This window comes from Girardinichthys multiradiatus, chromosome 22, assembly GCF_021462225.1.
Source record: "Girardinichthys multiradiatus isolate DD_20200921_A chromosome 22, DD_fGirMul_XY1, whole genome shotgun sequence".
NCBI lineage: Eukaryota > Metazoa > Chordata > Actinopteri > Cyprinodontiformes > Goodeidae > Girardinichthys > Girardinichthys multiradiatus.
In genome coordinates this window covers 15,284,766-15,300,554 of record NC_061814.1, presented here as the reverse complement: position 1 = coordinate 15,300,554, position 15,789 = coordinate 15,284,766, and the positions used below count along the sequence as shown (strand labels likewise).

At 43.2% G+C, this 15,789-nt stretch overlaps 1 protein-coding gene across 1 annotated transcript; it reads right to left on the bottom strand.

Moving 5' to 3' along the window:
• Nucleotides 1-712: 712 nt before the first annotated feature.
• Nucleotides 713-9,831, bottom strand: LOC124859304 (SLC35A4 upstream open reading frame protein-like). The gene is made up of 4 exons (XM_047352022.1): nt 9,400-9,831; nt 9,104-9,208; nt 8,401-8,499; nt 713-3,292 (listed from the first exon to the last, which is right to left on the bottom strand). The coding sequence occupies exons 2-4, from the start codon at nt 9,116-9,118 to the stop codon at nt 3,095-3,097; spliced, it is 312 nt and encodes a 103-aa protein (XP_047207978.1). The 5' UTR covers nt 9,119-9,208; nt 9,400-9,831; the 3' UTR covers nt 713-3,094.
• Nucleotides 9,832-15,789: the final 5,958 nt, after the last annotated feature.

Genomic DNA, 15,789 nt, shown 5'->3' with positions numbered 1-15,789 from the left:
ATTTAATGAGGCGGCAATTACTTGTAGCCAACTTTTTTTTTCCCCTCAGAGAATGAAATCAACTGAAAATTGCATTTTCTTTTTACTCAGGCTATAAAATTTGTTTGATGATCTGAAACGAATGAGAAAAACAAAACAAAACAGTAGAAATCTTTAATGGGACAAATCACTAAATTTCTTGTGGTATATATTAAATTTTTCTAATTTCTGTTCAGTGCAGTTTAAAACCAAATCCAGTTAAACGGTATATATATGACATTTAAGAGAAAGAACATTATCTTGTAGTAAAGCTATGTATTTACAATAAATGTTATTTTTGTTTTAGGAGACCGAGACTGCCTGAATCTCTTCCAAATGAAGAAATTAGGAACCAACATCGATTCAGTTCCTAATTACATCTTATATCTAAGCAACGTATATTCAGTAATTTAGAGATGAAGTTAGTTAGCTAGTGGCCTTCGGTGTTGCTGACAATCTAATCATTTATTGGCTTTCTTTTATTTTACTACTTTCCTGCAACTTATGTGCAAGCAACATTGACAGCACATAGTTTTGTGTAATCAGATATATTTCTTTGCCTCTGTGCATTTCATGTCTACATAAAGTTTTGCTTGAATCTGAATTTGTAACAAAAGATTTGGTCTTTGGATGTCGAAAGTTAAAAGAAATGTATTGTTCTGTATTTGAAACAAAATCTACATAACAAAACCAATAGGGCTCACATAATTTTCAATTTATTTGAACAACTCAAATAAATCATTTACTTTTTCGATGGTTTCTTCTTGTGAGTGGAATTTATCTGGAGTGTTTTTATTTTCTCCAGAGTCTTGCAGACAGGAATTAAAACCCCAAAACAAACCCAGTTAAAGTAAGAATAATAAAACTGCTCCAAATCACCATTCCAGAAAAGATATTGCTTAAAGACAAAGAACAAAAAAGGTTAAATAAAAAATTTAAAGATCAAACCATACATAATACAGGGGCAACAAAATGATTGTCAATAGGCACATCTTCACTTTTGTGTTGCAGATATTAGTCATACAGTACAAATGTTTTGTTTTTTTCCTGCCATACCTTCAAAAGCAACATTAAAACAATTTAACACAGTTATACAACGAAAACAATCTCAATTCAGATTTTCTTTGATGGCTTGGTTTTCGTATACCCGTTAGAGACCTGACAATGTCACAATGGAAACAACACACCATCAGTGATGTATTATTATGTGAAACCCTCAGTGCTGCTTTACAGCCATCTCTTATTAAAGAACATACTTTTACAGAGTTCAAAAATTGACAGAACAAGAGTTTTAAACTGTACAAATGTGGAAAAATGTGACATTTTCAGGCCATCCCTACATTTTGAAATATCTTCCAATAACAACATAATTATATTTTGGACTTTTTTTTAAGTGTTCTATCATTTAATTTGTGTTGTTATAGATGTAAGAAATTAACAGTGCAGAATTAGAATCAATCAGTTTCAGAAAAAGATAAAAACAAACCAGCAGGGGGCCCGTTTTAAAATAAAGAGTGCACATGCATTTCTTCCAAAACAGAAGGACGTTTTCAAATACATTAAATATCAAACAAACATGATTTGACACATCAGGTTAAAAAAAAAAAAAAAAAGGTTTGTCAAATTAATGTAACAGAAGTGCAAAAATCAACTAATTTCCAGCATGAAGTAGGCAGCCAGATCTCTGTGAAAATGCACATATGGCATGAGATGAGATCAAGTTCAAACCAGATCAGGCACAAATCTTGCAAATACCTTTACATAAAACACACATTTTCCCAATATCCCTACAAGCATTAACGCTACATACAGTTTAAATATATTTTTTGCTTTTGTGGCACTATAAACTCCGGATAATATTGCTGACGAGCACAGAATGGAAAGTCTGACAATGTCAAAGTGTGTCCAGCATATATAATAAGAATGTAATTTTAAAAACAGATATACCAATTATTTTTCTATGAATTTTGTAATCCTAAAGAAAAGTGAGGATTTTCTGCCACTCTACAGCACAAATGTTTGATCATTTGCAAACGATGAAAAGCCAGTCAGGTTTTGACAGGTTATATACACACACACACACACACATACTCTCAGATGCAAAGTGAGGCTGTTTTACACTGAGGGAAAAATGGTACAGAGGTTAAGGCTTCTGTAGGTAATTTGTGACCAACAGAGGGCATGAGATGAAGCAAAGTCCTTTGGGAGAACAATATCAGAACATTAGATGCAATGGTCAGGTTTTTCCTGGCCCATACAGAGCTCCAGTTCTCTCTGACACCGAGGCTGCTTCCCATTATACTGTCTAAGGACTTAAACATGCAAAATAAAAAATACTAAATCTGCTGCAGCTTCTTTGATACAAGCAGATGTTTTTGAATTCAACAGAATATGAAAGAAATATAAAGTTACTCTAGTTTATGGATCAAAGTATGTCTCTGAATTTTATTTGATTTTTATTAAACTCAGAAAAGTGAAACCTATTGGTTATCTATAGCCTGAAAATATGGCCACCCTTAGACCACCTTGATACATTTAATAAACGGGGGGAAAAAATAATCTAACATTATTAGTATTTGACCAGCTGATGCACAATCATAGACAATCAAGGGATAATTGGCTGATTTAATGAAAGGTAGATGACGGACACAAGTTGGCAAAATTGCACAAACTGGATAAAATCTTGAGAAACGTTATTTGGCTTAAACATTTTTTCTTTTAGGGCATTATAACAGGATTTTGTGATTTTCCTTCATACATTCACAATTTGTTTTAATTTCCATCAGTGGGCACCCTACAAAGGAATATACTTCTTTCTTTTTAAAGCTGCTGACATTTCATTTTTGTCCTCAATTTAGAAAATCTATTAAAGTTAATCCCCTGCATATGGCATGAATTTTGCTCAACACAGATCCAAAATCTGAATGAAAAAAAATGAGACCACATTTAGATCACACGAACTGAGTGTTACAGTGATCGATGTAGAAAGTGAATATAAATACACGTCTGTTCCGTGTGCACAGCTGTACTGGTAGCATCTTGATGTAGTAACCATCCTCTATTGGCCGCTTTCCTCTCATTTACGTCCTCCTTTCAGGTTCTGTATGTATTCCTTGATGGTGTTTTCAATATTTGGAACTGCATAGTTTTGTGCTGCATATATCCCTGTGCATGTTCCTATTGCAACACCCATCAGTGCTGAAGAGCGTAGCCTGGCAACGACGTAACCGGCTAGAAAACCCTTTAAGAAAGGAGAAGCAAGCAGGCTCCCTCCCTGGAAAAGAGAAGATAAATAAGATTGGTTTCTCCAGTTGATTGCCAGCAACAAGCACTAAATCACCCATACGTTTTTCACATTTAGCTTCACAGGAACAAAATATAATATTTTCTTTTTAAAAAGAAGGTCAAATTTTAAAGTTTTAATGGAGGTCAAACTTAAGATGATGTGCTGCATATTATGGCTGCCAGTAACATGTAATCAGAAAGATCTTATATAAAGTTGGTTATTTGCCAAGTTGTCTGTTATGTGGAGAGAAATCACTGGTTCGTCCCATGACTTTATGAGCCTTTTATCATACTTCAATAAGTCATAGTGTTAAATGAGATAAACAAAAGGATTACAAATTTTAAAAACTAGATTATAAAACCTTCAAAAAAAAAAGTTACACAGCTGCAATTAGATCGAACTATATGAGCGATTTGAGAATGAAAGTTACGACTGTAAATACGGTTCTATGAATCCCGGATGACCGCCAGAGGCAGTGCTTCAAGCACTGAATGATCATTCTTGTACATGTGCAGGTCAAGAATTTAATAACAACATGGTTACGCCTGGGTGAACACAAGCGTCTGCCACCCTTCAGGAACAGCGTGACATCCCCATGCCGGCCAACAGAGCAACCACCAAACCCGACATGCCACCCGAAGGCACCAGTCAGCAAAGACCGCCCACTTAGCACCATAGGCGGCCCGCGTGGACAGTGCCCATGCGCCAGTCATGATCTGTCCCACCCTGCCCCCATAATGGGAGAAGGCAGAGCCTGTAGAGGCCAAAGTCAGTGTTGCAGGCGGCCCGGATCGGGGTGGAGAATCCAGCCCCCCATCTGGGAGAGGAGGTCTCTCCTGGAGGGGAGTTGCATTGGCGAGCCGAAGCAGAGCCTGCGTAGCAGAGAAAACCAGGTCCTCCCCGGTCAAAACGGGGCTACCAACAGAAGCTCGTGCCCGTCCTGAAGAACCCTCAGGAGCGTCTGGGCGATCAGGGGGAATGGAGGAAAGGCATAGAGAAGGGTCCGGGGCCACCTGTGCCCCAGTGCGTCGCAGCCCAGAGGACTGGCACTGCCCTCAGGGAGAACCAGAGGGGACAGTGAACTGCATCTCTGGAGGCAAACAGGTCCACCTCCGCCCTACCGAAGGTCGCCCAAATGCGAACCACCACCTCTGGGTGAAGCCGCCACTCTGTCGGAAGCGGCACCTGCCGAGACAGAAAATCCGCAGACACATTCTGTGGACCCGGAATATAGGCCACCCAGAGGATGGCAAGGCGTGGTGCCGCCCAGACCAGGAGCCGGTGGGTCAAGGACAGTAGTCTCAAAGACCTGGACCCCCTTTGGTAATTTATGTGAAAGACAACCGTGGTGTTGTCCGACCGAACCAATACATGTCTCCCCAGCAGCCCTGGAAGGAAAGCACGGAGCGCCAGGAACACAGCCATCAGCTCCAGAACATTGATATGGACACTGCACTGCTGCGGGGACCACAACCCCTGAGCCGCACGGTCTTGCCAGGTCGCTCCCCAACCCTTGGAGGACGCATCCGCATGGACGACTTCCGTCCGACACAGAAGGGGGCCGAGCAGAACACCCGCCATGATGTAGGATCCGTTCCGCCACTGGGACAAAAAATGTAGGCACCGAGGCACAACCCGAAGCCGTCGGAGCCTGTGTGTACGTCGGAAGGGGTCCAGGCCGACCCCATTCAGCCACATCTGCAGCAATGAAAGAAGCCCCAATGGCACTACGCTGGACGCAGCATTGAGCATGCCCAGAAGACGCAGGTCCTCCACAAACCGCTGAGCCCTGCCAAGACGGAAGCTCGGAAGAATGACCAGAATATTGGCGACCCGCCGAGGAGAAGGACAGGCGGTCATGGCAACAGAGTCTAGAATCATGCCTAAGAAAACAGTCACCTGGGAGGGGATCAGGCTGCTCTTCTCCAGGTTCACCCTAAAATCCAGCTGACGTATGTGGGCGAGCACCGTCTGAGTCTCTTGGATCGCCTGATTGCGGGTTACAGCACAAATGAGCCAGTCGTCCAAATAAGGCACGATCCGCAGTCCCCGTGCCTGCGGGAGGGAAAGGACCACTGCCACACACCGGGTGAACACCCGAGGAGAGAGGGAAAGACCAAAGGGAAGAACCCTGAACTGGAAGTGCCTCCCGTGAAACGCAAAGCGGAGAAACCGCCAATGATCCGGAGCAATGGGGGCATGAAAATAAGCTACCTTCAGGTCGATAGGCGTGAACCAGTTGCCCAGGGAGATCGCTTGCAGGACCTCCTTGGTGGTCAACATGGGAAAAGGCATATCCTTGAGGAAAGCGTTCAGACCCCGGAGGCCAATCTTCTTCGGAACCAGAAAATAAACTGAATAAAAAAACCCTGGATCCCACAGGGGGTCCATCGGAACAATCGCACCCTTGGCCATCAAGGTGCAGATCTCCCGGTCCAGGGCCTGAGCCTTCATCAGGTTGCAGATGACAGTCATCTTGGCTCGGCTGGGGATGGGAGGCCGGCGGTAAAACTGAAGAAAGTATCCCCGGGACAGAGTGGACAACACCCATGAGTCCGGGCGTAAACAGCCCAATAACTGAGCTGGCCCGGGGAAAAAAACATCACCGGTGGACCCCCGGAAACGGCGACCGGAATGAGCAGACCAAACTGGACGCAAACCCTGAGCCCCACCATGGTCCCCTTGGGCCCTAGCCGGTCTCAGTCTAGGAGCCATGCTCGTGGACCCCAAGAAAGGGACAGGAGGGGGGAGGGAACCCCGCAACGAGCTCCCAGCTGCCCCAGCAGCAAAAGGCCGGCGGTGAGGTCTATGGAGACCCACCAGCTGCTGCCGTGTTCTTAGGCCTGGGCTGTACGTTCTAAGGCCTTCAGCGCGGCATCAAAGAGTTCCCCCGGAACCACAGGAAGAGCCCTCAGTGTTCTCCTGCAAGGCTAGGTTAAGGATGATTGCGCAGCCACACTTCGCGCCGAGCATGGACCAGCGTAGAGAGCGTGCGTCTAAGCTCAAGCGTCATCAGGGCGAAGGCCTTCAGGGATGTGTCCAACAAGCCCTGAGTCGACTGGTCCAAGCGAACCGACTCCAAAGAAGAGGAGAGGCCCAACATTAGATGGGAGAGTGAGTTTCCAATCCGGCCCATCCGGGCACCGGAGTTGTAGGCCCTACAATGTAAATCGTCCGTGACACGGCATTGCGGTTGTGGACAACGGGCATTAGGCCTCAACACCTCATCAGGAGGAACAATAAGAGATGCAATGGCAGATACGACAGGGGCCATGCAGCCCAACCCAAACTTGGGCGCCTCATGCATGGCAGCCAGGGACCTGCCGTCCGCCATCAGGCGGGAAAAGGCCTTCGTGTCCGCCCAGCAAGCATGCAGATCCTGGACGTACTCCGCCGAGGGAGGAACGACAAAGTTGTCCTTGGCATTACTGCGCCTGAAGAAGGCGCTAGATGGAGCTGACTAGGCTGGGGGAACATCCAGCTGCAAACGGCCCAGAGCCGTTCTAATAGCCGCAGACACCGGTTCCCCTGCAACTCCCTGGGAGGCACCGGAGCCCAAACCTGAGGTCCTGGGGCCCAACTCCGGAAGGTCCTCTTGAAAAAGGAAGCCCGAGGCCGCGACCAAAATAGCGTCATCCTCGCAATTCGAGGACCTGCCCTGTTTAGGAGGGGAAGTCTCGCCGCGGCCACCATCCACCCGGAGAGACTGAAGGACGGTCTTCATCTGGGCCAGCTCCGTCGAAAGCTGATCCACTCTAGTGGACAGTCCCAGGGGCCTGCGCCGCTTGGTTCTCCTCCCAGACGCCAAAGGTACATCCGCAGCAGACCGCTTCGGCAAGGCCAAAGCCTGTCCAAGCAGCAACGGATCCTGCTGGACAGAGACCGCCCAGTCAGCAGCCTGCTCCATCGAGGACAGCCGGGCCAACCGCACCGCTTGGGACAGAACGCTGCAATTAGAGCAAGCATGATCCGAAAGCGCCTCCCTGAGATGGTCAACACCAAGCCAGGGAGGGCACGTCATGACCGTCCTCAGGCTGCAGAGGAGTCTAACAGGACGCACAACAAAGGTTGTCCATGACCCAGGGACAGATTGAAACAGATGGGGTCGAACGGGCAGAAAAAACGCCATCAAGACCCTGTTACGGCAACAACAGCAAAAAGCCGTAGGACTCAAAAATGCCACTGGTGAGTCAAGACAAATAGGAATAAACAAAAGCGAGCAGTAAACCACTGCCGAAAATTAAAGGGACTCAGCAGAAAAAACGCTACCGGCGAGCCAATAGACAGTGAACAAATCAAAGCAAGCAGCAAACCACTGCCGAAGAAAGTAAACAGACTCAGTACGAGCAGAAAACGCCACTGGAGAGTCAGCGAACTTACCAGAAAACCTGGAAGAAAAAGCAGCTTGCGCAGCCTCTGGAGGGCAGAACCATCTGCATCGCCGACGACAATTGATCACAAGGCTTCTGGCAGCAAGAGGAACGAGGAACAACGAATACAGGCCAACACCTGCATTCATCAAGGAAGGGACTGGGCTCCAGGTGTCATGTAACTATATAGACTCACGTGAGCCACCGGTAGGTCACATGTGACAGTGTTGTCATTAAATTCTCAACCTGCGCATGCGCAAGAATGATCATTCAGTGCTTGAACCAAATAGAACTACACAATTCTCCATAATTATCTAAAATAATAATTACTTACAAATGACAAACAGATTGATACATAATAAATGCTTCAGAAATGATTTGGTTCCGGGTAGAAATAGAAATAGGAAGGGCTGACATGGTAACCAGAGGGTGCAAAATGTGAGCAGGGGCTATACTGGATCAGTATAAGGAGAAGAATGAACAGGGGAGTAAAAAGACTACTGATGTCCAGTATTTGAAATACATTCTGAAAGCTTGGAGAACTGCTGGTAATAATATGAGAATCAAGCTCAATAAAAGCAACATGGAGCAGTGAAGGGTGTGTAACACTTTAACCCCCAAATATATTACTATCAGTCTTATGCTTTTACAGACTCCTTGCCACTGAAAATAACTCAGAGTAAGATAACCTGAACATCTACACATTTAGCCCAGCATGAACCTTACTGGAGGAATCCCAGCTTGTATTTCATCTTCCATTCGTTTCTGGATGTCCTCCAGCTGGTCTTTCAGCTCCACCAGGTCCCTGAGCTGACTCAGAGTATTCTACATTCACATCCGCACACAGAGAAACACAGAGGAATAAGTTAGGGAAGCTTCCTAAAACACAATGTTAACATGTGTATTTAATTACAACAATTAACTACTTTCATAGTTCAAGAAGCATGGCAGAAACGGCTTTTAAGTTTTGCATTATGCCTATAGTTTATACTTTTGGTTGTTTTATCGCAATTTGTATCATAAAAGGAAACCAACCGTGAGATTATTCTTACCTGACAAAAGCCTCCTTGATTTAAGTGCAATTTCATCCATTTACAAACTATGTGTTAAAGGTCCCTCAAAGTTTCTCATAAATTTCTGGCGTTATTTAGGCAGCTAAACCGCTTAGAACAAGCACAGTCTAAAAGTTAACTTTTGATTTTAACAGCTCGATAATAATTGTGTTATTTGCTATTTTTTCTGTTCGATATAAAGCTCTTTAAATAAGTGTACACCTACGCAAGCCAGATACGAGAGAAAGCTACATTGATTGAAATAGCTCGAAGCTAATGCTAACTGCTAACGACCATAGGAAGGGCTACATTAATGACAGCGCAGTTTTAAAGTGACATTCACATTAAAAAGCGCGTTTAAACGTAAAAGCACCCACCTTGTCATCTGACATTGTTTGAATTTATCCAAAAGAGTCTCCTTGGTTGTTTAAAAGTAGAAGAAATTGAGCTCTACAGGCAAAGTCATAACAATACTTCTTTTTCTACGAATGGGAAAAAAAAAAACTATTGGAGAATACTGCCACTAACCGGCTGGAGAACGAATCACAACGACGCTAAAAAAAATATTCTTTCAAGAAAATGTGTCTGTTCTAGAAAAAAACATCAAAGTTGTGACATTATGAATTACTTTGTAATACGTTGGATCCAGCTTTGTGTACTTTCTTCTCCATACCTGTGGCAATGTAATGAAACATCCACTGCAGCCTCATCTTCTCTGCAGTACACATTTGTCTATATTACATTTTCTGACAATAATTGATGTATTAATCAATCCTGCATATCAAAATCCAAGAACAATTATATAACTGTTTCTTTTGCCTTGATTCCTCCTCTTCTTCCCAATTCTGTAAAACACCCTTCTTTTTCCAACTGCTTTTTCTATCTTACCCTGATTGTACCCTATCTTATGATGTTCCTTACCTCTTTCTGAATTTAATATCTGTATCAACAATGCTACTTTTGAATAGGCTGTTTTACAACTAAAGCTTCTATTACATTTCTTTTTGCAGCAACATGTGCATGTACCCAGACAAACTAAAATAAAAGTCCCATCAAATTAAAGTGCTTTCCAGATTTCTACAGAGATGTCTGCTTTTCAAACAGTTTGGTAAACTGATTTATGAATTTGGGTCTGAACAAATTGATCTTAATGGTCAGTCTTTGAACTATTAATGGGCTTGCAGTGTTTCACCTTGGCATACTGTGTATACTTTTGCTCAAATGCTCCCAGCAGCAATCAGCAGGATCAGCCACACCTGTCACCCATGAGCTCCCACGCCACCTATGGACTAAGCAGAGTAAATTGCAGGCAAGAAACAGAAAACAGATACTCCCAGAGTTTATAATTCAACAAAACCTCATTGCCTTCGTTTGTTTTTTCCCGAGATTCTCTGGATAGTGACCTGCAGTCCTTTTAAATGAACACAACCAGCAGCTGTCATCGCCATTAAGGTCTTTCCGTATACGCTTATTTCTTTGTTTTCAGTTTCTTAGTTCTTTTTTTGTGTTCTGTTATCTGTGTAGACTTTTATTAGTATTAGTTATTATTTATTTTTGGTTAGAAGATCCTTTTTTGTTTTGGTTAATCTCCCTGTTTGTTCTATCTTTGTAAATTAGTCTTTGTAAGATTTCTTTGATATTCATTATGAAATAGTGTTTTACTATAGTGTGTTCATCTCAACCATAAACATCACAAATCATTACAGCACCTGCCTCTAACTTTGGCTTTATGTTTGCAGAAAGCCAAAACTTTCCACATTTTAATGACCACAAACCTCAATGTATTTTATTGGGTTTTCATGTGAAAGACCAAAATAAAAAAACAGCATTGAAGGAAAATCTGAACAGCCTAGCTTATTAGAATTACTTACTAAAATTGCGCCCCTCAAGGTGGCAGCAGGTTGGAGTGGCTCTGTTCCTTTTTATTCTGATTATTTCTTTTTAACAACACAAATTTCTCTTGTGGCTGATAAAATTTATATTTTTTGGATGATTATCCTCTCCGTTGTCAGATGCTGTGCAGCTGGAAGGATTTTTGCTGATACTCTTTTACTTTTAGAAATTTGTTATGATGTGTTACCATGGCAACAGGTTGTTTTGTTTTTTTTTACAGCTGAGAGCAGCTGATTAATATCTCCAAAGCTCAAATAATATGTCAACTACAACCTCAAATCCCTGTTAAGTTGAAAAGGAGGCACCATGGATGCAGAGCAGGAGCAAAGAGTAGAGAGAGAAGGAGGAAGTTCAAACCATCTCTTCCATCAGTCATGATGGGCAATGTGAGATCGTTGGGAAACAAGTTGGATGAACTCCAAGCCCTACAAAAGACCCTGCCAGAGTATTAGGAATGCAGTATTATGTGTTTCACTCAACATGGATGCAGGATCATATCCCTGACTCCAGCATCTCTCTGCCAGGCTTTCTGACCATAGCAGCAGACAGAAATTTAAAAAGGAGCGGCAAACTTAAAGGAGGAGGGCTGGCAGTACTTGTGAACAACAGATGGTGTCATCCAGGACATGTTACTGTGAAGTGTTGTCTCTGTAGCCCAAACATTGAACTGATAGCAGTAAGTTTTCTTCCATATTACAGGTCCTTCTCAAAAATTTGCATATTGTGATAAAGTTCATTATTTTCCATAATGTCACGATGAACATTTAACATTCATATATTTTAGATTCATTGCACACTAACTGAAATATTTCAGGTCTTTTATTGTCTTAATACAGATGATTTTGGCATACAGCTCATGAAAACCCAAAATTCCTATCTCACAAAATTAGCATATCATTAAAAGGGTCTCTAAACGAGCTATGAACCTAATCATCTGAATCAACGAGTTAACTCTAAACACCTGCAAAAGATTCCCGAGGCCTTTAAAACTCCCAGCCTGGTTCATCACTCAAAGCCCCAATCATGGGTAAGACTGCCGACCTGACTGCTGTCCAGAAGGCCACTATTGACACCCTCAAGCAAGAGGGTAAGACACAGAAAGAAATTTCTGAACGAATAGGCTGTTCCCAGAGTGCTGTATCAAGGCACCTCAGTGGGAAGTCTGTGGGAAGGAAAAAGTGTGACAGAAAACGCTGCACAACGAGAAGAGGTGACCGGACCCTGAGGAAGATTGTGGAGAAGGGCCGATTCCAGACCTTGGGGGACCTGCGGAAGCAGTGGACTGAGTCTGGAGTAGAAACATCCAGAGCCACCGTGCACAGGCGTGTGCAGGAAATGGGCTACAGGTGCCGTATTCCCCAGGTCAAGCCACTTTTGAACCAGGCAGAAGCGCCTGACCTGGGCTACAGAGAAGCAGCACTGGACTGTTGCTCAGTGGTCCAAAGTACTTTTTTCGGATGAAAGCAAATTCTGCATGTCATTCGGAAATCAAGGTGCCAGAGTCTGGAGGAAGACTGGGGAGAAGGAAATGCCAAAATGCCAGAAGTCCAGTGTCAAGTACCCACAGTCAGTGATGGTCTGGGGTGCCGTGTCAGCTGCTGGTGTTGGTCCACTGTGTTTTATCAAGGGCAGGGTCAATGCAGCTAGCTATCAGGAGATTTTGGAGCACTTCATGCTTCCATCTGCTGAAAAGCTTTATGGAGATGAAGATTTCATTTTTCAGCACGACCTGGCACCTGCTCACAGTGCCAAAACCACTGGTAAATGGTTTACTGACCATGGTATCACTGTGCTCAATTGGCCTGCCAACTCTCCTGACCTGAACCCCATAGAGAATCTGTGGGATATTGTGAAGAGAACGTTGAGAGACTCAAGACCCAACACTCTGGATGAGCTAAAGGCCGCTATCGAAGCATCCTGGGCCTCCATAAGACCTCAGCAGTGCCACAGGCTGATTGTCTCCATGCCACGCCGCATTGAAGCAGTCATTTCTGCCAAAGGATTCCTGACCAAGTAGAGTGCATAACTGTACATGATTATTTGAAGGTTGACGTTTTTTGTATTAAAAACACTTTTCTTTTATTGGTCGGATGAAATATGCTAATTTTGTGAGATAGGAATTTTGGGTTTTCATGAGCTGTATGCCACAATCATCCGTATTAAGACAATAAAAGACCTGAAATATTTCAGTTAGTGTGCAATGAATCTAAAATATATGAATGTTAAATTTTCATCATTACATTATAGAAAATAATGAACTTTATCACAATATGCTAATGTTTTGAGAAGGACCTGTATTTACCCAGAGAGTTCACCAGTTTTATTTTGACAACGGCTTACATTTCACCATCCGCTGTTGCCGACACTGCATGTGGTGCCATCAGCTCAGTGGTTGCTAAGCTACAGACACAACACCCCAATACATTTGTAGCAATATCTGATGATTGTAACCATGCTTCTCTCTCTGCTAAACTTCCAATTTTTCAACAGTTTGTCAGCTGCTCTACCAGAGAAAAGAAAACGGATTTGTTTTATGTAAATGTCAATGACTCATACATCTCTAAAGCAAGACCTCGACAAGGCAAATCAGATCACAGTCTGTTTTTTGTTTTTTTTCTTTTGCTCAAAATATAAGCTCCTTGTTCAGAGCCAACCTGTAATAAAAAGAACTGTGAGAAAATGGTCACAGGAAGCTCAAGAAGTCCTGCGAGGTTGCTTTGAGGCTACAGACTGGGACGCACTGAGTCAGCCACATGGAGAGGACATCAATGCCATAACTGAATGTGTAACAGACTATAAAAACCTCTGTGTGGATACCACCATCCCCACCAGAATGGTGAGATGCTTCCCCAGTAACAAACCCTGGATCACCACCGACCTGAAGGGCCTGGTCAATAAAAAACAGAGCCCTCAGAGAGGAAGACAGGGAATTATTGAGGAGTATACTAAAGCAACCAAAAGTCCTGATAAGAGACAACAAAAAGGGTGTACAAGAAGAAGCTGAAAAGCAAGCTCCAGCAAAACAATATCAGAGATGTGTGGTCAGGGATTAAGAAGATCACAGGCTTCGAGCAGAAGGATGATCACACCAATGGATGTCTGGACAGAGCCAATGAACTAAACACATTCTTCAATAGGTTCAGTTCAGAAACAAGCTCAACATCCTTCTCTCCTTCTCACAGCCAAAAATACATCCCACCCTCCTTTGACCCACTGCTTTCCTGTCACACCTCAAATGTTTTATCTTCTACCTTGGCCATGGACCCTTCTGCTTCTACATGTTTGCCTTCAACCACATCAGAAGATACTGATGCCCCCTTTGCCTCCACCTTCCACCTGTGTGTCTCAAGAAGTCAGATGAAGAGGCAGATGGAGAGACTGGAGAAGAATAAGGCTGCAGGTCCAGATCATGTCAGTCCTAAAGTCCTGAAGGTCTGTGCAGAGCAGATCTGTGACATTCTGCAGCACCTATTCAACCTCAGCCTGGTCCAGATCAAGGTTCCAGTGTTGTGGAAGACCTCCTGTCTTATTACGGTACAAAAGAAAACTCACTCATCAGTCCTCAATGAATACGGACCTGTTGCCCTGACATCCCACATCATGAAGGTCCTAGATAGACTCCTGTTGGCACACCTGAGTAAGCAAACAATAAACTATCAAGGCCTTCTTCAGTTTGCTTATCACGTGGGGGTTGGCGTTGAAGATGCCATCATACACCTGCTTCAACAAACCAATTCTCATCTGGACAAAGCCAGCAGCACTGTGAGGATCATGTTATTTGATTTCTCCAGTGCATTTAACACAATTCAACCTGATTTTACTTTGTCAGAAACTCCAGAAGACTCAAGTGGAGGCCTCAACAATCTCCTGGATCAAAGAATACCTGGCAAACAGACCACAGTACCCTCACCATTCATTTTCACTCTGTACATCTCAGATGTCCAGTGCAAAACAGACTCCTGTCACCTGCAGAAATACTCAGATGATTCTGCAGTTGTGGGGTGGATCAGAGATGGACAACAAGCTGAGTACATGAAGCTGGTGGACCATTTTGTGGCATGGTGTGGAAACATCTCATCTTGAACGTGAATAAAACAAGGGAGATGATTGTAGATTTTAAGAGAAACAGGAATAGGTCAAACACTATTTCCATCATGGGAGAAGAAGTGGAGGTGGTGGAGGAGTATAAATACCTCGGTGTTCACCTGGACAACAGACTAGAGTGGAGATGCAACTGTAAAGCCGTCTTCAAGAAGGGACAGAGCAGACTGTACTTCTTGACGAAGCTTAGGTCCTTCAGTGTTTGCAGCAAGATACTGCATATATTCTGTAAGTCTGTTGTGGAGAGTGTGATCTCTTCTGCCATCATCTGCGGGGGAAGCAGCATCAGAGCCAGGGACTTAAAAAAAGCTAAAGAAGGGTGGCTCTGTTCTGGGGACTCCTCTGGAACCTCTGGAGATCATTGTGTAAAGACGGATTCTTCATAAAATTAAGAACATTATGGAGAATCCTGACCATCCTCTTCATGAGACTGTCCTACAACAACAGACTGTCTTCAGTCAGAAGCTTTTTCAGATCTGCTGTAAGACAGACCACTACAGGAGATCATTCCTGCCCACAGCCATCAGCATCTACAATAACTCATACTTCGGGATTAATAAAGTATTTTTGAATTGAATTGAATTGAATTATTAGCAGCATTGCATTTAGAGATGTTTTTTTCTGCAGGGACAGTGGAGTTGTTCAGATTTGATGGGAATATAGATGGAGTTAAACACAGGGCATGCACGACATTATGTTGGTCTGTCATATAAAATCTATTGAAGATGCTTTGACGTTTGTGGATGTAAGTAGATGAAATTGTGGGCAAGTTTAATCAATATGTTTGCAAGGCATGTAAGTGCTTTAACAGCATCTTTTTTTTTATTTCCTTCCAGAAGGAGGCCTTGTTGTTGAAAGTTTAGGGCAATTCCTTTCCAACTGGACATTACAGGGTTTTTGATCATATCAATAGATGTAAACCGAGACACTTGGCGTAAACTACCAGACTATCAGAGGAATAGAGGATTGCAGAAACAATTACAGGTCCTTCTCAAAATATTAGCATATTGTGATAAAGTTCATTATTTTACATAATGTCATGATGAAAATTTAACATTCATATATTTTA

What these genes read in the sequence shown, in the direction of transcription:
- LOC124859304 (XM_047352022.1), bottom strand. An exon ending in TACAAGCTGGGATTCCTCCA is followed by an intron (nt 3,293 to 8,400) that starts GTAAGGTTCATG and finishes TCTCTTTTCCAG; the next exon opens with GGAGGGAGCCTGCTTGCTTC.